The 18,267-nt window shown below is 57.3% G+C and overlaps 3 protein-coding genes across 3 annotated transcripts; 1 reads left to right on the forward strand and 2 right to left on the reverse strand.

Moving 5' to 3' along the window:
- Positions 1–358: 358 nt before the first annotated feature.
- Positions 359–10,188, reverse strand: STARD7 (StAR related lipid transfer domain containing 7). Its single transcript, XM_069801112.1, has 8 exons — positions 9,723–10,188; positions 4,942–5,147; positions 4,606–4,655; positions 4,037–4,147; positions 3,865–3,947; positions 3,671–3,770; positions 3,056–3,140; positions 359–1,477 (listed from the first exon to the last, which is right to left on the reverse strand). The coding sequence occupies exons 1-8, from the start codon at positions 10,148–10,150 to the stop codon at positions 1,290–1,292; spliced, it is 1,251 nt and encodes a 416-aa protein (XP_069657213.1). The 5' UTR covers positions 10,151–10,188; the 3' UTR covers positions 359–1,289.
- Positions 10,189–10,744: 556 nt separating this feature from the next.
- On the reverse strand, positions 10,745–15,664 carry TMEM127 (transmembrane protein 127). The gene is made up of 3 exons (XM_069801126.1): positions 15,359–15,664; positions 13,774–13,938; positions 10,745–12,996 (listed from the first exon to the last, which is right to left on the reverse strand). Exons 1-3 carry the CDS (start codon positions 15,600–15,602, stop codon positions 12,689–12,691), a joined length of 717 nt encoding a protein of 238 aa, XP_069657227.1. The 5' UTR covers positions 15,603–15,664; the 3' UTR covers positions 10,745–12,688.
- Positions 15,665–15,729: 65 nt separating this feature from the next.
- CIAO1 (cytosolic iron-sulfur assembly component 1) lies at positions 15,730–18,073 on the forward strand. The gene is made up of 7 exons (XM_069801125.1): positions 15,730–15,912; positions 16,258–16,406; positions 16,492–16,603; positions 16,773–16,861; positions 17,051–17,252; positions 17,357–17,444; positions 17,536–18,073. Exons 1-7 carry the CDS (start codon positions 15,774–15,776, stop codon positions 17,774–17,776), a joined length of 1,020 nt encoding a protein of 339 aa, XP_069657226.1. The 5' UTR covers positions 15,730–15,773; the 3' UTR covers positions 17,777–18,073.
- The last annotated feature ends 194 nt before the right edge of the window (positions 18,074–18,267 follow it).

Raw genomic sequence — 18,267 nt, forward strand, 5'->3', positions numbered from 1 at the left:
CTGCCCCCCAAAATCCCACCAGAGCAGCGTCTATGAACCCCAAAACACCCAGGATGGGGACAAGGCACCCCCCCACACCCCCCACACCCTGGGGGGGGGGGGGGCCTTCCCTCACCCACCAGCAGCCAAAAGATACTGCCCAGGAGCAGCCACACGTGCTGACCTGGAGCCACAGCACCAACAAACCCAAAACAGTGGGAAAAAAAATTTTTCCCCAAAAAAATTCTTTATATGGGACAAGCGGGTCCTAGTCCCGGAGCTCACCCTCGTTAAAGGGCTAATTAACGCCACTAATAGGGGCTGCTGATTGGGGTGGGACGCCAAGTTTCCCAGCAGCGAACGCAGGATGCTGCAGCTATGAAGGGGGTGATAAATATATGATAAATTTATTGTAAGTTGGGAATTTATATTTAAGATAAAATTATTCTAAGATGGGGATTAAATAGGGTGCGAGAGGGACCCATCCGTCAGATCCCAGAGGGGTTCATTAACGTGGGATGCTAATTAGGATCCCAGGGGGTGCCACCATGGCTGTGGCTAGGACAGATAATTTATTAGTATTTTGCTGATCCTACAGCTTTCACTGCCCCCCCACCTCGTGCCACAACCCAGTGGGATCAGCCCGGTAACACCACAAACGACGGTGGGGGGGTCGCGGTGACCCAGGTTAGCACCGGCAGAAAGGTGCCCCCCGCCCCAATCCCACAAGCTCTACCCTCCCCTACAACAAACCAGCAGCTAAAAACCACCCCAAAAATAGCATTTTTCCCCCAGTTCCACCAGTTCAGGCCGCCCACCCCAGTAACAACCAACCCCTCCTCGTGGGCCGAGGAGGTTGAAGGGTCTTTTGGTGGGGGAAATAAAACCCACCGTGAAACGGTGACGTGGAACATCCTCATCCAACTGCCGCCGTACAAAAGCAAGACCCAAAAATATTTGGGGTCGAGAGTCCGAAGAGGGATGAGAAAAGGAGGGGGTGGGCAGGGCAGGGGGAGGCTGTCCGTGCCGCGATAAAAGTTTTTTTTTTTTAGGGTATTTTTTTCTGTCGGGGAGGGGAAATATTTACCGGTACAGAAAAATGATTACACGACATGAGATTTCATCAGCCTGGCCACAAACACACACGGCGTGGGGGACAGCATCCCCATCCTGAAGAGGGAGCAGAGCTTTGGAGATGAGACGGGGAGGGAAAAAAACTGAACTAAGCTCCATCGGCAGCGGCACAGCACAGGTCCCTCTCCGGAGCTCGGCTCCCCGTCCCAGGGCCGGAGGAGCGGAGGTTTGGCTTCTCAGGCATATTCCAGCTGGGCAGGGCTGCAGGTACCATCGCTCTTGTGCTCCGCTGCTGCCATACTTGCCTTCCCCTCGCTGCCGCCGCTCTCAATGGGCTTGGCAGACATATAGTCCCGCACTTCGATCTCCATTTTTTTGGCTTTCAGCGCTGCCGTGTGCAGCTTCTCCAGGAAATCCGGCATACCTAGCAGGAAGAAGGGGAGATGGTGAGCGAAGCGGGAGAGGGATGGGCATCCACTCAGCTCCAGAGATGCTGGAGGGAAGATCCTCCTGTCTTACGCCCTTCTCCCACTCCATTCCCATCTCCCCTGATTTTTCTTTACCCTCCTGATTTTTCTTTTCCCTTCCAGTAACACAGCTCTGTCACTTTATGCAAGGGGGATCCCACAGCCTCGCTGGCAGTAAGAGGTCTCTGCCGCTTCCCATCCCCCTGCTCAGTGATAACCTCGTGGTTGGGGTGCTTTGGAGTGGTTTTTTAATTAAAAAATAAATAAATCAACTCTTATTTGATTCACAGAGATCTGTTCTGGAAGAGGGGTGCAAAGACCTCAGAGCCAGGCAGCCCCTTCTGTGAGCCCTGGGGACCCTCACCACCTCCTGGCTACTTTATAAGTGAGCTGGGAGTGAGCCTGTGACACGTTAATTAATGTTTAAAATTATTGCCTCTGCCGCAGGAAGGGCTGCACCAGCTCCACCCAGTCCCACCTGGAGATGCTGTTCTCCCACCACTCATTTTTATTCTAAAAAGTGAACATTAAGTGCATGGAGGAGGCCCCTGCACCAGGCAGTTACTGTGGCACAGGGGTGCATGGGTGATGCCAGCCCCCCCCGCCAGAGCTTTAGCTGCCTTCTTAGATGCATTAAAGAGCGCACTCCGGAAGAAAAGAGGTTTCAGTGGTTGGCGAAGCAGGGAGGTGCAAGAAAAAAAAACGTTGGTCTGATGCTCGAGTGTGCTGAATGAACGTATTTCAACTCTTTCTCGCCTCAGTCTCTACCACGAGCCACATGATGGCAAAAGGGGAAAAAAAAAAAATCACCACAGGCAACACTTCCGATTTTATTCCCTTCCCCGATGAATAAAATGAGAGTTAAAGATGGTGACAGCTCCTTTTTCTCCCAATTTCACAAGAAAATGGCGATCTTTCCCCTGCTCGGGGGGTGCATTGAACCAGTGGGTATTGTAATGCCAAGCGCGCCTCGGGCTCTTCCAGGTTTATTTCGGGGTGGCTCTGCCCTTGGCTCGGCCAGATCCTTTAAATGCCGCTTTTTCCCCCCTGCCAGGTAAAGCTGAGCTGCTTCGTGGGAGTCTCAGCACAGGCACTGTACCTCTAAACTAGAAGGAGTTTTCTCCCCTGTTCACTGTAATGGGGAAGAACTCGATTGCAGAAATACTTCAGAGCCACCGCTGCTCTACAGTAAGGAAAAACCAGCTCATTTCATTAAAAAAAATTTAAAAAAGGATCCTGCTGTTTTTTCCTTCTGCCTGGCGTAGACTGAAGAGAAGGAATATCCTTGTGCACAGACCCGTTCCTCCTCACAGCCAGGAATGCAGGCAGGACTCCCCGTGATAAAGGAAGAGCAGCCCAAGGCACCAGAAATACCCCCAAATCCTCCAGAACTCAGTTTTTAAGCTTCTCCATCTATTTTCTGCCCCTCACAGGTGGAAGAAGGGGAAGGCAGGAGCAGCCAGGCTCGCTCCAGAGCAAAGAGCCGGAGGGATTTCTTACCAAGGGGTGAATTCTCACCACCGAAGCTCACTCACCGCTCGAGACCATCCAGCTGACGCAGTAACGGGGGAACACAGTCTGAGGGTTGTCACTGTAGGTCAGCAAGTAGTCGAAACCGTTCTGGGAAAGGAGAAGGCGAGTGAGCCTGAGCTAGCAGAGAAACTCCGCTGGGTTTTGCATCCTCACCTAAATTCCCTTTAGGATCGCTCTTTTGGAGAAGGAGGTGTCATTCCCCTAGTCCTTCACTGACCCAGCACGCTCTCTTGAGGCTCTGGATACCCTGCAAAGACCCAGCGATGCTTTTTCTGAGAGCATTAAGTGCTAGGAACGACACTCGTGAGGCTTAAGGCATTTAAAAAAAGGAGCCTGGTGCTCCAAAGTGGCGTGTTTGGCTCTCCAGGAGCACCACGCTCCTGCAGGAAGTCTCAAGCTACTGGGACAGAGCTTCACATCCTTCCAGAGCCAGACATAGGATGGGTTTCTCTTGCCTTTGGGAAAATAACTCATCCCTCTTTTCCGACTCTGGACTATTGACCCCAGCTTAGCACTACAGACGATGGCCGGAGAAGGAACAGCTCCCCTCGGAGCAGCAGGAAGCTCTCTTGTGACAAGCTTTCTGCTCAGTTTCCCAGCCCACCCCCAAAACGTACCTCGTCAAAGGTTTTGTGGGGACGGATGACCATTTGGGATTCATAGGTTCTGACGCGAACGTACTCAGGGTCTTCAGGGACGCTTGGATGCTCCACTGCCCTGGAGGGAACAAGAAAAGGGAGCAGCTCTCAACTTCATTTTACAGATGGGAGACGGAAGAGAGCCGTCGGGAGGTCAGCCCGGCAATACCTACCGTGAGACTAGTACCATCAGGTTGTTCTCTTTGTCTACGCTGTACCGTCGAACGTATACGTAGTCTCGTGAGTACATAGGGTACTGGGTAAGAGAAAGAACAGGCATCAACCCCACTGCTGGCTGTTTGCCTGGGGGAAGATCACCGGAGCAGGAAAAAAGGAACTACTCACCGGGAAATGAGTGACCCAGTGAATCACTTCTGATCCAGTGGCCAAGTCTCTCTCGATTACGTCCAATTTGATGACCAGTGAGTCCCACTTCTTCCTGTATTCAGTGTCCAGCTGGCAAGAAAGAGAGACTGAGTCACAACAAATTCCAATAGTGTTGTTAAAGGAAGGTAACCGGCCCTTTTCCTCATCCTGTGGAAACAAGCTGCGTCATGGTCAGGCGTTTTACCCACCAGGAAATTATTAAAAACTCTTTGAAAGTCACCAGAAGAGGAAGTGCAGGAGCTGGCAGGGCAGGCAGAGAGCGAGCTAGGACCAGGAACCCGCTATGCTCCTGCAGCTGATTGCAACCCACACGTGCTGATCCTTCATTTCCAGCAGGGACGGGCAGCAAAACCCGATAAGGGCATGGGATAACTCACCCTACTTCTGATCTATATTGGGACCAGCTCTAGATCATGTAAATGGTATAAAGAGAAGAGAATATTCACCGTTTCTCCGTCCCACGCCTCTGGCAGAGGCTGTACTTTAGTTCTAACATGCCAAACAGCCCGGATATCAAAGCCGCTCACCTGTACGTTGAAGAACTGCCTGGGAGTCACATCTGTGTACGACCCAAACACTGTGGTAAAGAGAAAGATTTTAGTCCCAAGGCATAAGCAAGTCTTTAACTCAGTGCAGCAAGATTAAAAGGAAAAGGCATTTTCTAAGGCAGGTGGCAGGGCTGGGACTCCTCCAAAGAGCTAAGGGGGGGACAGGACTACAGAGAGGGACGCAAAGGATGACAATTCCCTTTTTTTTCCGGTTTCCTACAAATACAGGCCAGGCAGGATGCAGGAGGGACACCCCTAACGAGGACTCAGTGCAAGAAGAACAAGCTACAGGCGGGGTATGGGGAGCACCGTTACCTCGGTACTGGTATAAGTGGGTACCCTCGATTGGCCGCCGCCAGAGCTTAAAGTGCTTCTTGTCCATGATCATCTCCCAGGGCTGCTCCCCGGGAGCTGCGATCGCCTCTCGTTCCAATTTGGGATCCAGCCGCTGATACTCGCCCGGACTGCTGCCCTGTAACAGGCTGGATATGTTCTCCATGTGCTTCATCTCCTGCGCGGACCTGGTGGAAGACAAAAACCAAAACACCGGTTAGTAACCAAAGCCTCATTGGAGCCTTTCTGCTACAAACAGAGTCCCTCCAGACAAGCAAAAAACCTTCTCAGCACAGTCCAGGCTTCATCTAGAAGGTTCTTGGTGTGGGAAGAGCAGCCTGGGCTCTCCCCTCTTGCCTCGACATGGAAAACCCACCCCTGCAGCCTTTTTCTTTCAGCCTAAGGGTCTTGTGCTTATATATATTATACAGCACTGAAAAATCACGCCGTGGTGTGTTCAGTAGGGGCTTCCACATGTCCTCTTGCAGGGTAGAAATGTAGTCTGGGGTTGAATGCAGCTGCTGGGGAGTCCCTAAGCCAGGTGGCCCTTGCAGCACCACAAAATGTCACTGGCAGCACCACAAAATGTCACTGGCAGCACCAGGACGGGCTGCAGGGCTCGCTCTTCAAGGAGAAGAAGGAAAAAACCCTGTGGGATGGTAGCAGTGTTGTTGTGCTGGCTGTTTCTTAGGGGAAGCGTGCAGGGGCTTGTTCCTTGTACAGATGGGAAGTGCTTCTCCCCCGCCCTGGTGAGATCTGGCAGACAAACCACCCTCCATCCTCAGCAAATATCAGCCTTTCCATGAAGGAAAAAAAACCCAACCCCGCAGCAGTCGCCGTCAGATGCTCGCAAACCAGGATTTGTTTTCCTGGCTGAATTGAATAGAAGCTCCAGAGGATGAAACAAAGTAAGATGGATTTAAGGAAAAGAAGGATTTTTGGATTGAAGGCACCGAGGTACGAAGTTGTTCGCAGGACTGAGACTTGGGGTGCAAGAGGAGGCGGAGAAGGGGCTCCCCGCCATTTCAGGGGGTGGGTTGGCTCATGAGAGCCTGTCTCGGTCTCCAAAGCGACAAGAGGCGAATTGCCGACAGCAGCCAGAGTTTGCAAGGCAGCAAATGGGAACAGCAGGCTCTCCTATGAGAGGGAAGGAGAGAGAAGCAGCAGGGGCTTCCCACAAACAGGGCTCCACGGACCACCAACCCCCCAGTTTCAGCATCCTTCACCTACTGGAACTGGATTCAGATCTTGGGTCTCAAAAATATGGGGGCAAGAGAAGAGGGCAGGAAAACCTCCCACTGCTGGGGTAAATCCCTCTGAGCTGCGGCTTCAGCCCCCAAAATAACCCATTGGAGAGGAACAGCTGGTTTATCTACACCTGGAGTCCTCAACCTCAAGGAAGGAGGATCACTTACTGTCTGCAGCGCTTTCAACCCTCCCAGCGGTACCTGAAGACACTAATTATATTAAAGTAATTAGCATCAGCCAGAACTAAAGTACCAATTTGTAACCTGCAAGGCAGGTCTCACTGGTCTGCCTGAATTAATGTTCACGGTCCCTGGAAATCACCAAGCTCCCAGCCTCCCCCGGACTGCTCTGAAAGCTTCGCAGGACAAATTTGATCCACAAACCCACTTTTCCCCAGGTTTGGGGGGCACGGCTCTAGCGTGACCCCCCCCAGACATTCCTCCGCCCCCCAGCACAGCCCTACCATTACCTTCACCAAGCAGGGAGAGCCCCGCTCCCTCCATCCCACTTCTGGTTTACTTATTACAGCCTTCACTCCATCCCTCCGTGAGCCGGCTCCTCTCACTGATACGGCAAAACCCGAACGGGCTGGGTTCACAAACTGAGTTGGGGGTGCAGAGGGCATGGAGCCCGCGGGAGCGGCAGCAAGCCGAGGAATCAGGACCGGGAGATATTTCCAAGTGGGATCATCTCCGTGACTGCAACCGATGGGATGGGACCAAACCAGGGCAGGGAGCAAAGCCTCTGTGCTCCTGCTTTGCCACCTCTATCCTCACTGGAGAAGAGCTAGAAGAATAACAGCCACAGGATTTATTTGCATCAAGGCACGAGGCTGCTACCAGCCTGGCCCTTCTCCCGCTGCAAACAAGCGCCTGTCTCACAGCATAAGAAACAAAATCCACGATTCCCCTCTCCGTGAGGAAGGGGCACAGTATCACAACACCCGAAAACCAAACCACCGTTGCCAGCGTTTGAACAGTGAGGGCTTGGCGGTGCCCACAAGCCCAGCCCCACACCTTAAACCTGCACATTTTAACTTCTAAACGAAGCTAATGCTGGAGGAGTTGGCCCCCAGCCCGACAGCAAAGCTCTCGCCTCGACAGGGCCTCCATCGCCCAGCGCAGCCTGCTCCGACCGGCCGTGCGGAGGACGAGGCGCCTTCATTAGCCGGCAGCCGAAGGACTGGCAGACGCCGACAGCTGCCTGAGCCACTTCCCTGGCCGGCGTCCAGCCCTGGCCTCACTTTACCGGGGGGGGGGGGAGCTGCGTCGGTGTTTCTGCACCCGCTGCGGGCGGGATGCCACGGCAAGGGATGGCTGGGCAGGCTGGAGGTGACGCCATCCAGGGGCAGAGCTCTCCCTTGCCATTTTTGAACCCCCCCTGACGGCTACAAACCACCATGTCAGAAGGTGGGGATGGCATCGCCGGAGCAGGGATTTTGGTTTTAACAAAAAAAAAGAAAAAAAAAAAAAGAAAAGCCTCCCCCAAAGTTAAATGAGTGGGGGACAGAGGAGGAGAGCCGGGAGGGGAAGAGAAAGATGATACCCAAGCAGTGAGCTATTTTAAACCCCGGGAGGAGACACAGCTCCCTGGCTGACACAAAGCCACGGGGGAGCAACCTGGGAGGGGAGAGCTAAGTGGGAAGAGTTTCACCACACGGTTTTATCCTATTTATTTATTTCCACCATCACTTGGAGCACGCACGTGGCATACTCCCACCTGCCTTGTAAAAAATACATCGGCCATTGAAGAGAGGAGAGCAAAGCTCTCCTGCTGACACCGCCTGTGACTCCCAACTCATTGTAACAATGAGCAAAGACTTTGCTGAGGACTTTATCGCTCCCGCAACTAAACTGAAGCCTAGTGAGCCATGACGGAGAGTAAATGATTACAGGAATAAGGAGAAAGTAAATAGTAAAGAGGAATAATAAAAGTGAACTCTCCCTTGCCTCGTAAAGTGCACTGGAAGAGGATTGGGCTTGCGGAGTCCTTAAATTAAGGTGAGGAGGCTCAAGCCCACAAGAGGTAACCTTGAACAAGAAAAGACTGACTCTGCTTTTAATCCCAGGCCTAAGCCAAGCCCTGCTGAGACTGCTGGAAAACATCAGGCAGGGTTTATCCTGGGCACTGGGACCTGAAAGGCCACACGATGCAGAGCGGCAGCTCTCTGTGTCAGGGAATAAAACCAGGATTTGCTCCTTTTTCCAGCGCTGGCTGCGCATAAAGGTTGGGGATCTCTCCAAAGTGTTCGAAGGTGTCATAAATCAGGGTGTGAGGGTTGTTTCTCATTAGCTCTAAGATTTAATTAAGCCTTAGGTAAGCTACTTAAACAAATACCAGGTATTTAACGCCCACAGGATGGTCTGGACAAAGCACCCGGACGCAGAATTTAAGAGAGGGGAAAGCTGGTGATGCCCCATCGCACCCCGAGCTTCTCATTAAGTTGTACTTACTCTCTCCTGACTCACCCCTACTTTATCACATGCTATGCTGGGTAGTTACACCTAAATGAAGCTGCGTGCTTCCCCGGCCATCTCAAAAAGTGACCTGAAAGGTTGGAGGGTCCTTCTGTTATCATCCCATCAGCTTGGGGGGTACTGCCCCCTGTCCCCCCCTTATGCCAGCACTGTCCACAAGGTGTAAATACTCTGTGTAGCAGCACAATGTGGGGGCACCCAGTATTGGGGCGAGGGGGGGGGGTGGGGTGCACACCTTTCCATAGCACCCTCAGGGTGGGAGGGGGGGTAGGGAGACACCCTGAAACTATCGCAGGGAGGTTTGGGGGAGGCACCCTCTTGGGGCAGGATTTGGGGGGTAGAGGGTGCACCCCCAGATCCTAAGGAGGGGAGGGAGCTCAGCAGGGGGGAACCAAGCAGAAAATTGGGGGCTAGGGGGACACCCCAAGGCCTGAGTGAGTTTGTAGGGGCTACGCCATGCAGGGACAGGATTTAGGGAATGAGGGAAGGTGCACCCCCCCCCCCCAGCACCCTACAAAAAGGGCTGGGGGACACCCTCCCAGGGGAGGATTTTGGGGAGCACCCCAGTAGATTTAGGGTGGGCACCCTGTGGGGGAAAGGACTTGAGGGGTGCACCCCCAGGGCAACATATGGGGCAGAACGTGCAGAGGGTAGCAACCCCAGGTCCGGGAAGGTTTGTGAGGGCACCCCCACCTGAGAAAATATGGGGGGCACCCCCAAAGGTTTGGGAGGGTACCCTCGAGCTTTAGAAAGCTGGGGTGCACCCCTAGTGATGGGGGGCTTGGGGAGGGCATCTCCAAAGAGCTTGGTGGGGCACCCCAAGCTCTAGTGCATCTGGCACGGGGGGGGGGGCAGCCCTGAGGATTTGGGGGGCACCCCAGGCCCTAAGGAACAGCAAGTTTGGGGACCCCAAGCGCCGGGAAGCCCGGGCCACCAAGGACCTGAGGGGGGGGGGTGTTCCCGGACCACCGGGGATAGGGGTTTGTGGGGGGGGGGGTGTGTGTCCCGGTCCCGGGGGCCCCCGCGGCGGACACCCACCGCTGCAGCTCCTCCTCCTCGATGCGCTGCCCGTCCCAGACGAAGACACCGGCCAGGGTTGCCATAAGGGGGCCGGTAGCGGCGAAGGCGGGGCGGCCTCGGAGCAGCCCCCGCCACCACCACCACCACCACCAACCCCCTCCTCCTCCGCAGCCTCGCCTCGCCCGCTCCGCCGCCCCGTCCCCGCCGCTACCACCGCCTCGGTACCAGGCCCGCCGGGCCCGCCGCGCCCGCTGCCCCGTCACGCAGCTGCACTGCCGCGCCAGCAGGCCCAGCAGGCCCCGCAGGCCCCGCCGCCCCGCGCCGCCCCCCGCCTGCCCACCGGCAGCGGGGGGGACCTCGGCGGGCCCGGGCGGGCGGGGGCCGAGGCGGGCGGTCCGGGCACAGCGGGCGACGAGGCCGACGAGCGGCCGCCGCGGCTGCAACATGCCGCCGCTTCCTCAGCGGGACGCCCCGCGTCGCAGCCCGATGCGTCATCGCGCCGCGCCGGCCACGCTATTGGCCGCTTCCTCACCGCCCCGCTCCGCTCATTGGGCGGCGGAGGGGAGTGCCCGCCCCTGAGCGCTCGGGGACGCGGCGGCAGGGGGAAAGGAAGGCGGGCAAGGGCGCGCGGGGCACGGAAGGCCCGGGGGGGCGTGGTCTGCGGAGGGAGGCGTGGTTTGCCGCGGGAGGGGCGCGGCTTGCCGCAGGGACACGCCCCCATCAGCAGAGTGCAGGGTAGTGGGTGGTTACTGGGGGGCAGTGGGTGGTTATTGGGGGGACAGGGGTGGTTACTGGGGGCAGTGGGTGGAGGCAGGGCTGGTTATTGGGGTGCAGGGGTGGTTATTGGGGGGTAAGGCTGGTTACTGCGGTGCAGGGGTGGTTATTGGGGGCAGTGGGTGCAGGCAGGGGTGGTTATGGGGGTGCAGAGGAGGTTATTGGGGGCAGTGGGTGTGGGGGACAAGGCAGGGGTGTTTACTGAGGCACAGTGCAATGAGGGGTGCCCCCCTTTCCGGAACAAAGCGCAAGCTCCCACACACGGCTCTTTACACCCCCTTTATTTCCTCTAGAGAAGGGTAGGGGGGAGCCCCAAACCCCACGGCACCCGCACCCCATCTAGATTCCATCGAGCTACGGGGATCAGCAGAGGGGAGGGAAATGACATCATTTGTCTCTTTCTGGTTGTTTTTGTTTTTTTTTACAGAAATACAGTATGTTTATGCACAGACTATTTACACTCAAGCCCCTCTCTTGCATATAAGTCACTGGCGGGGGAACCCAAACTATTTTCCAGCCGGATTGCCACGCCAGCCCAATGCCGGGGAAGAGCCGGCAGGATGTTTTCTTTGGCCGAGGACCCGGAGGTGGGATGGAGGAGGAAGAGGAGCCGCCCCGGGGCCGCTAAACCCCCTGAACGCCACGCTGCCGGGTTCTCCCCACGCTCTGCACCCTTCCATCAAAACCCTCAAGGGTTTTAAGGGGCTGATTTTCCTTCTTTAAGTCTTGCAGGGCACGGGCAGTGCTCTCCCCGGGCCAACTTTTTCAGTTTCGTGCCACAGCCTGAGCCCCGGAGATCGGCTGAAGCTCTTGCATAGCCGGTGCTGCTGCGGGTGCAGGGTGGGGGAAAAGGGATGAGCTGGGCAAGACAGAGAGCAGCAAGAAAATAGGTAATAAAAGCATTAGAGGGACAGCTAAGAACCTACAACACGCGGTATTCCTGTCCTAAAACTCCTTCCCTAAACCACTGCACCCTCTGCAGAGCCAGCCTTGAGCTTTTCAGTGCTGCGGTGCTCAGGTCGATGCATCCTTGCATGTTTTTTTCCTGTCGGGTTTACTTTAAACAGCCCCCAAAAACCCCACTCTGTCCCTGCCAGCTACCTCCTCCAGGTTTGGCTGCAGGTCTGGACATGCCAGGATCGGCCTTCCCTCGGTTTTCCGGCACCATCCGGGAAAGCGCTAGCTCGTCAAGGTCCGCTGTATCTCGGGGCTTGCAGAAGGAAACGGTAATAAACTAAGAGCAGGACAGAAAAACACCGAGATTAAAAGTGGGGGCAAAAAGCAGGAGAGTCAGATTGGCGCGGAGGTCAGGAACTTGCATAAAAACTACAGGCAGAGATGCCGGTTTTCCAGTGCAGGCTCAACCTGCTTCCCGGGAGCTGTCACTGTACCAAAGTCTGGCTTTATCTTGGCTAAAAAAAAAAACCCCAAGATTTGCTCAGTGAGAAGCCAAAAGCAGCTGGACACTACGGTGCTGGGGGACAGAACTCTCCCAAAACCACCGCCGGCGGCAAAAGAGCTTCTTTGAAATCAGCCCATGCTGTGCCGCCCGCTTGCAAATGGGGTTTTACAGCGGTGACAGTCCCCGGCAGCTGGCCCCGAAACTGTCACCATCCTCCCCCGAGCCTGAAATAAAGTGCAAAATGCTCGCGTGGACAGCGCCAGTCAAGAAAGAGGAACAGATAGAGCAGCGGGAGGGTTCGCTCTACCTTCCTCCTGCCGTACAGCCGCTACAAAGGGCCGTTCCTCTCCCACCAGCACGCCGTGGCGGGTGTTTCCCCCATATATATATATATATAAATATATACACACACGCGTGCGCCACACCTTTCTCTGGGTGTGTGTCACGCCTCGGCAGAGGAGGAACCGAGTTCACTGCGCGCTGGGCCGGGAATCTGGCGCAATTTCCCCCTCCTTCCCGGTGCGGGGTGGGGACGAGATCTCCGATGGGGGAGAGCGGATCCCACCGCCCCTCATGCCGGGGAGAAGCTGCGTGGGGGGTGACGCCATCGTTATTTTGGCCAGCCGAGCCAGTGCGGGGTTAAAAAATCACACTATAGAGTTAATAAAATAAGACTGGAAGAAAACGCCAATCGCCTGACCCGTAAAGTTCTTTCCTCTGCATGGGAGAGATCAGAAGAGTGAAGGAGGTGCCGAGAAAATGAAGTTCGTGGGCGGGAGAAAGCGATGACTGCGTCCTGGTGCCGGCATCAGGGGGTGTACGCCGGCGGTGGCTGGAATTGATTGATCACTTCGTACTCGGCTGGGTAAGGTTCGTTCTCCTCCATCTCAGACAGGAGCTCCAGGGCTTGCTCCTCTTCCTCGGTGGGGTAGTGACGCAGCAGGTTGGCAGCGGTGGCAAGGATGGAGGCTCCCCCGGCGCCCGCCACCAGGTAGAAGCTGATGGCGAAGGTGACGTAGACTTGGGACCCGTGGTACTTTTTGTGCTGCTGTTGTTGGGCGAGGATCAGCTCTGAGGCCCAGTAGCAGAATCCAATGACCGTGGCACACTGCAGGACTGAGAGAGACCAGGAAAGACATGCTGAGCAGCCAGCAAAAAAGATAAATCAGCAAGCTTGTTGCACAGCTGATTCGGCAAAGGGACGCCGAGCCCGGCTTGACGGCGGTTTAAGCAGGCAGAGTACAAAAGCCTGCAGTGAAAGGAGGCGGCAGATGCCTGAAATCCAGCCCCGGAGAGAGGAAAACGTGGTGGCGGACCAGAGGCTGAGAATGAACCCGTCTGAGTGGGGAGACCAGCAACACAAAGCAAAGCTGAACGGTTTGGAATGGGTTTTTGGTTTTGGTTTTTGTTGTGGGTTTTTTTTTGCGACCTAGCAGGGTGGCAGGGACAAATCGGCGCTCAGCGTTTGGGGTGGGCTGACAGCTCAGGACTTTCCCTGAGCCACTCAGGTCTGACGTGGGTAATTCTGCCAGAGATAAAGGATATTAAAGCTCCTTTGACCTTAGGAGCCAGAAAAGATGACCTTCTTCCTCAGAAAGGTGCTACAGGATCTCTTGGAAAAATAAGACCCGTTAGTAGACACTTAATGTTCATCCTTGACCTATTATTCCCCCCAAGATTTAACTCCAATTTTAGCTGTGTGAGGCTTCCATTGCCCTTCAGACCCAAAATGCCGTGAAGGGGAAGCTCTGCGGGTAGGATGGGAGCCACAGCTCCCAACTGAAGGCTGAAACCCGCCCCTCAAGTTTGGGGGCTTTTTTTTCCTTCCCCTCGAGGGTCGGGGATGGAAAAAAAGAAAGGGAGAGCTTTCCTCCAGCGCCAGCAGGGATTTACCTGTGAGGATGTGAGCGAAAGCGTAGCGGCGAGTGATCTTCAACGCTGGGTGCTTGGGTCCGAAGACGTCCAGGAGGAAAGCTGAGAGGCTGCAGATGATTCCCAGGAAGCAGAAGGCAGCGATGACCCGGAGCAGCAGGACTGTCTGCGGGTTCATGCAGTAATCTGTGAGGGGAGGAAAAAAGGCAGGCGCTGAGCACCAGAAAATTCCTCTTTTCCACCCAAACCACTCAACAGACAGAGCAACTGGCATCACGACTCCCCCTGCTCCAATCCCACCCAGTGTTTTCCTTTGAGGTTTAAAAACACAGCTCTTGACAGAAACCGGAGCACAGCAGGGTGCTTTTAATTAGCCTCTAGAAAACGAACCTCCGTTATACAATAGCAGTTAGCCTGGTCACGTATTTCACTTTATAAACTATTATTACCATGGAAATTAAAGCTAAAGAAACACTCTGACACATCAAAACAGCCGAGAGAATAAAGCGGGTTGCACGGGTTCCTTATTTAAAGCGAACCTGGGGGTGTTACTAGAAAGTCTTTTGACTAACGCCACGTCCCACCGGCGAACAAGAGGAGGACGTGACCCCAAATTCAGGTGCGCGCGGTCTCTGCCTGTCCATAACCGGGTCCGCAGCTGGTGCTGGGGGTATCCGGAGATTCAAAGTCATCCCCCTCGGCTTCCAGGAGGTCGTGAGGGAAAGGAAGGAGGGGAAGGGACCGCAATCGCCTCCCCCCCCCCCCCAAGCCACGAGAGATTTTAATAAAACAAGCCAAGCGCTCATTTTAACGTCACATTAAAAAGCGCTAATAAACACGCTGGTGTGATACACGGCTGGAAACGAGGCACAGGAGCACAGCTCTAACTCCATCCCTGCTGGGAAAGTGGCGGGGGGGGGGGGAACCGATGACTAAATGCTCTCCTGCAGGAGAGGGGGGGGCTCTCCTCGTGCCACCGCGGCTGTCAGGTTGAAAGTAACCAAAAGCAGAAAAACAAAGGCGTAACGCAGCCGCCCACAGCGTTTTACCATCAGAATTGTGCATTGAAAGGCAGTATCCGCATCCACTTCTTGTTTTAACTCATTGAAAAAAACCCCCTGACGACGCACAAATCCCGCCATAGGGATGCAGTCGCCTGTTAGCTCAGAAAATAAGTTGGCAACAGCGGTTTTGTGCTTCTCTCCTTCCTGGCTTATTTAATCACGCCAGAGCCGCTCAGATGGGGGCCGAGGCCCGTTTCACTGCCGGTAACGGCAAATGCACGTGTTTATCGCCAATAATCGGAGGTGAATTTGTACGGTGGGGCGGCACGTGCCAAACCCCGAACAGATTCGACGCTAAAATGGGGAAAACCCACCTCGTTTGAGTGACGCTGGAAGGCAGAAACCTTTATTAATAACCTTCAGGAAGAGGCACGGGGGGGGGGTGGCTGAGGCTCAGCCCTACCCCCGGGGCCCGGAGGGGTGTGGGGCAGCGGTGGGGACGGCGTGGCGGCCCAGGCGAGGCCCCAAGCCCCCCCTGCCCGCACCGGGGCCGAGGCGGGGACGGACGGAGACGGGGACGAACCCACCCGGCCCGGCCTCACCTCGCAGCAGCTCGGGGTCGACGTATCCCAAGACATCGGCGACTCCCAGCTCCTGACGGGCGCAGGTCCCGCCGTGGATACGGAGCCAGGCGGGTTCGGCCAGCGCCGTGCAAAGCGCCGTGATGGAGAGAGCGCCGGGCAGCGCCGAGGCCAGGCTGCGCTCCGGCTGTTTGGGCAGGCCGCTCCCCGCCGCTCCCCTCCGCCGACGACCGCCGGGCAGCCCCGGCCCGCCCGGGGTGTACATCCCGTCCCGCCGCCGAACCTCCGGGCCCCACCGACGGCCGCTCCGCCTCGGATCCCGGCCAAACCCCCCCCCCAACCCCGGCCTCCCCCTCCGCCACCGCCCCGCTTCCGGTCGAGCGGCGCTTCCGCTTCCGGCGCGCTGACGTCACGCCGCGCCGCCGGCAGCGTCGCCATGAAGGAAGCCTTGGAGCTGCTGGGCCGCGTACCGGCGCATCCCGACTCCCGTTGTTGGTTCCTGGCCTGGAGCCCCGGCGGAGGGCTGCTGGCCTCCTGCGGCGGCGACCGGCTCGTCCGGCTCTGGGGAAGGGAAGGTGGGCGGTGGCGGCGGGCGGGGGGTGGGCGGGGCGAGGCGGGGGCGGGGCCGGATGGAGCTAGAAGGGAGGGGCTGTGGTGAGGGGGCGGGGTCAGAACGAGGATGTGGTGAGGGGGCGTGGCTAGAAGGGGCTGTGGTGAGGGGGCGTGGCTAGAAGGGAGGGGCTGTGATGAGGGGATGGGGTCAGAGGGAGGGGCTGCGCTGAAGGGGCGCGGCTATAAGGGCTGTGAGGGAGGGCCTGTGGTGAGGGGGCGGGGCTAGAGGGCAGGTGTGGGAGGGGCAGCTTGCAGGCGGGGGCGGGGCGTGTCCCCCGCGGGTGGGCAGCAGGGTTGTTCCCCCCCAGGGTCGGGCTGGTCCTGCCGGGCGGTGCTGGGCGAGGGGCACCAGCGCACGGTGCGCAGGGTGGCCTGGTCCCCCTGCGGCTCCTACCTGGCCTCTGCCAGCTTCGACGCCACCACCTGCATCTGGAAGAAGCAAGAGGATGGCTTTGAGGTGAGACCCCCCCACACCCCCTCCAGTCACTGACCCCCTTCCCCGTACCCCCCCTACTCCTCCACTCTCTCCTCTCCCTCCCCAGTGCGTCACCACGCTGGAGGGGCACGAGAACGAGGTGAAGTCGGTGGCCTGGGCTCCCTCCGGCACCCTGCTCGCCACCTGCAGCCGAGACAAGAGTGTCTGGGTCTGGGAAGGTGAGGGGAGAACCGGGGGGGGGACGAGGGGGAGCAGCCCTCCCCCTGGGCACCACAAGGGAGAAGAGGGGGGGACAATGGAGGGGCCTGAGCTGGGACACGGCTGAGCCAAAGCTGACCCCCAGCCCCAGCCTCCCCTCTTCTCACTGCAACAGTTTTCTCACTGCAGTGGATGAGGAGGAGGAATACGAGTGCGTCAGCGTCCTCAACTCCCACACGCAGGATGTCAAGCACGTGGTTTGGCACCCCAACCAGGAGGTAAGAACTGAGCCTGGCCGGGGCGACCCCAGTTTCCACCCCAGACCCTACCCCAGTGCTGGGAACAGGCCTGGAAAGCGGCAACGTCCTCCTGTTCTGGCTCCACCAACCTCAAACCATGGGTGAAGGGCAGCTTCACGGGTGCAGGCAGCTGCCTGGCGCCTGGTTCATTCCTCTGCCCTCTCTCAGCTGTTGGCCTCGGCCAGCTATGACGACACGGTGAAGCTGTACCACGAAGAGGAGGACGACTGGGTGTGCTGTGCTACGCTGGAGGGCCACGAGTCGACGGTGTGGAGCGTAGCCTTCGACCGCAGTGGCGAGCGCTTGGCTTCCTGCAGCGACGACAAGACGGTGCGCATCTGGCGCCAGTACAAGCCGGGCAACGAGGAAGGTAAGGCTCCCAGCCCGTCTTACGTGCCGCAGTACTCGGAGCTGCGCGTAACCAGCTGGGGAAGAGAGGGGGCAGGGAGCCAAAGTTATTCTCTTGCTTTCCAGGGGTGGCTTGCAGTGGCACCGACCCCACCTGGAAGTGCGTCTGCAACCTCTCTGGCTACCACACGAGGACCATCTACGACGTGGCCTGGTGAGTGGAGGGAGGCTGTGGCGGAGCCATCCGGCTCCGATTTCTCCCGGCGGCAGCGTGGGTGACCCGGCTGGCGCTGCCTCTGCTCTAGGTGCCACCTCACCGGGGCGCTGGCGACGGCCTGCGGTGACGACGCCATCCGAGTCTTTGAGGAGAGCGCGTCCTCCGACCCGCAGCAGCCCACCTTCGGCCTCGCCGCTCACGTCCCCCGGGCACACTCACAGGATGTTAACTGCGTGGCCTGGAACCCGAAGGAGCCGGGCTTGCTGGCCTCCTGCAGCGACGACGGCGAGATCGCCTTCTGGAAGTACCAGCGCCCTGAAGTTTGCTGAGACGTTCAATTCTCTTGCGTGTTGTCCCCCCTACCCAGCAGCGGGACCCTTCGGTGCTGCTGCCAGCACCTGGCCCCATGCCAGTGCGGAAAGCAGGGCAGGGAAGAGGGTTACCGACCTCTTCTGCCTCACAGGCTGGACTTCTGCATGCCCAGGACCATGGGGGGCCCACCGGCCTCCCCAGGGATGCAAACGGGAGCATGGCGCCTTTGCCGGGATCTGGCTGCTTTCAGAGACGGGGCAGGACTTGCTCCCCCCTCCTTCTGCCCCCATGCTCAATAAATCTGTGCTCTCCTGGCCAAAGCCTCCGGCTCTTCCTTTTGGTGCCATCACTGGTGCACACCCGTCACACCCTCGGGGTGTAGGTGCTCCCCCAGGAGCTGCACGAGGTGGCAGAGGAGGACAGGCCTGCCAGGGAGCTGGTTTTACACCTCATGGTGAAGCACAGCTCGAGGGGAAGCATTTAGGTCTGCTGGTGCCGGCATAGTGCT

Source organism: Haliaeetus albicilla, chromosome 13, assembly GCF_947461875.1.
Source record: "Haliaeetus albicilla chromosome 13, bHalAlb1.1, whole genome shotgun sequence".
NCBI lineage: Eukaryota > Metazoa > Chordata > Aves > Accipitriformes > Accipitridae > Haliaeetus > Haliaeetus albicilla.

Bases quoted from the DNA above. Each gene is read 5' to 3' on its own strand.
- STARD7 (XM_069801112.1), bottom strand. From the start codon at position 10,150: ATGTTGCAGCCGCGGCGGCCGCTCGTCGGCCTCGTCGCCCGCTGTGCC. The intron at 3,948-4,036 runs GTGAGTAGTTCC...TCTCTTACCCAG, and splicing joins ACTGGGTCACTCATTTCCCG to TACCCTATGTACTCACGAGA. The intron at 3,771-3,864 runs GTAGGTATTGCC...TGTTCCCTCCAG, and splicing joins CTGATGGTACTAGTCTCACG to GGCAGTGGAGCATCCAAGCG.
- TMEM127 (XM_069801126.1), bottom strand. From the start codon at position 15,602: ATGTACACCCCGGGCGGGCCGGGGCTGCCCGGCGGTCGTCGGCGGAGG. The intron at 13,939-15,358 runs GTGAGGCCGGGC...CTCCCCTCACAG, and splicing joins CGACCCCGAGCTGCTGCGAG to ATTACTGCATGAACCCGCAG. The intron at 12,997-13,773 runs GTAAATCCCTGC...GGTCTCTCTCAG, and splicing joins TTTCGCTCACATCCTCACAG to TCCTGCAGTGTGCCACGGTC.
- CIAO1 (XM_069801125.1), top strand. From the start codon at position 15,774: ATGAAGGAAGCCTTGGAGCTGCTGGGCCGCGTACCGGCGCATCCCGAC. The intron at 17,253-17,356 runs GTAAGGCTCCCA...CTTGCTTTCCAG, and splicing joins CAAGCCGGGCAACGAGGAAG to GGGTGGCTTGCAGTGGCACC. The intron at 17,445-17,535 runs GTGAGTGGAGGG...CCTCTGCTCTAG, and splicing joins ACCATCTACGACGTGGCCTG to GTGCCACCTCACCGGGGCGC.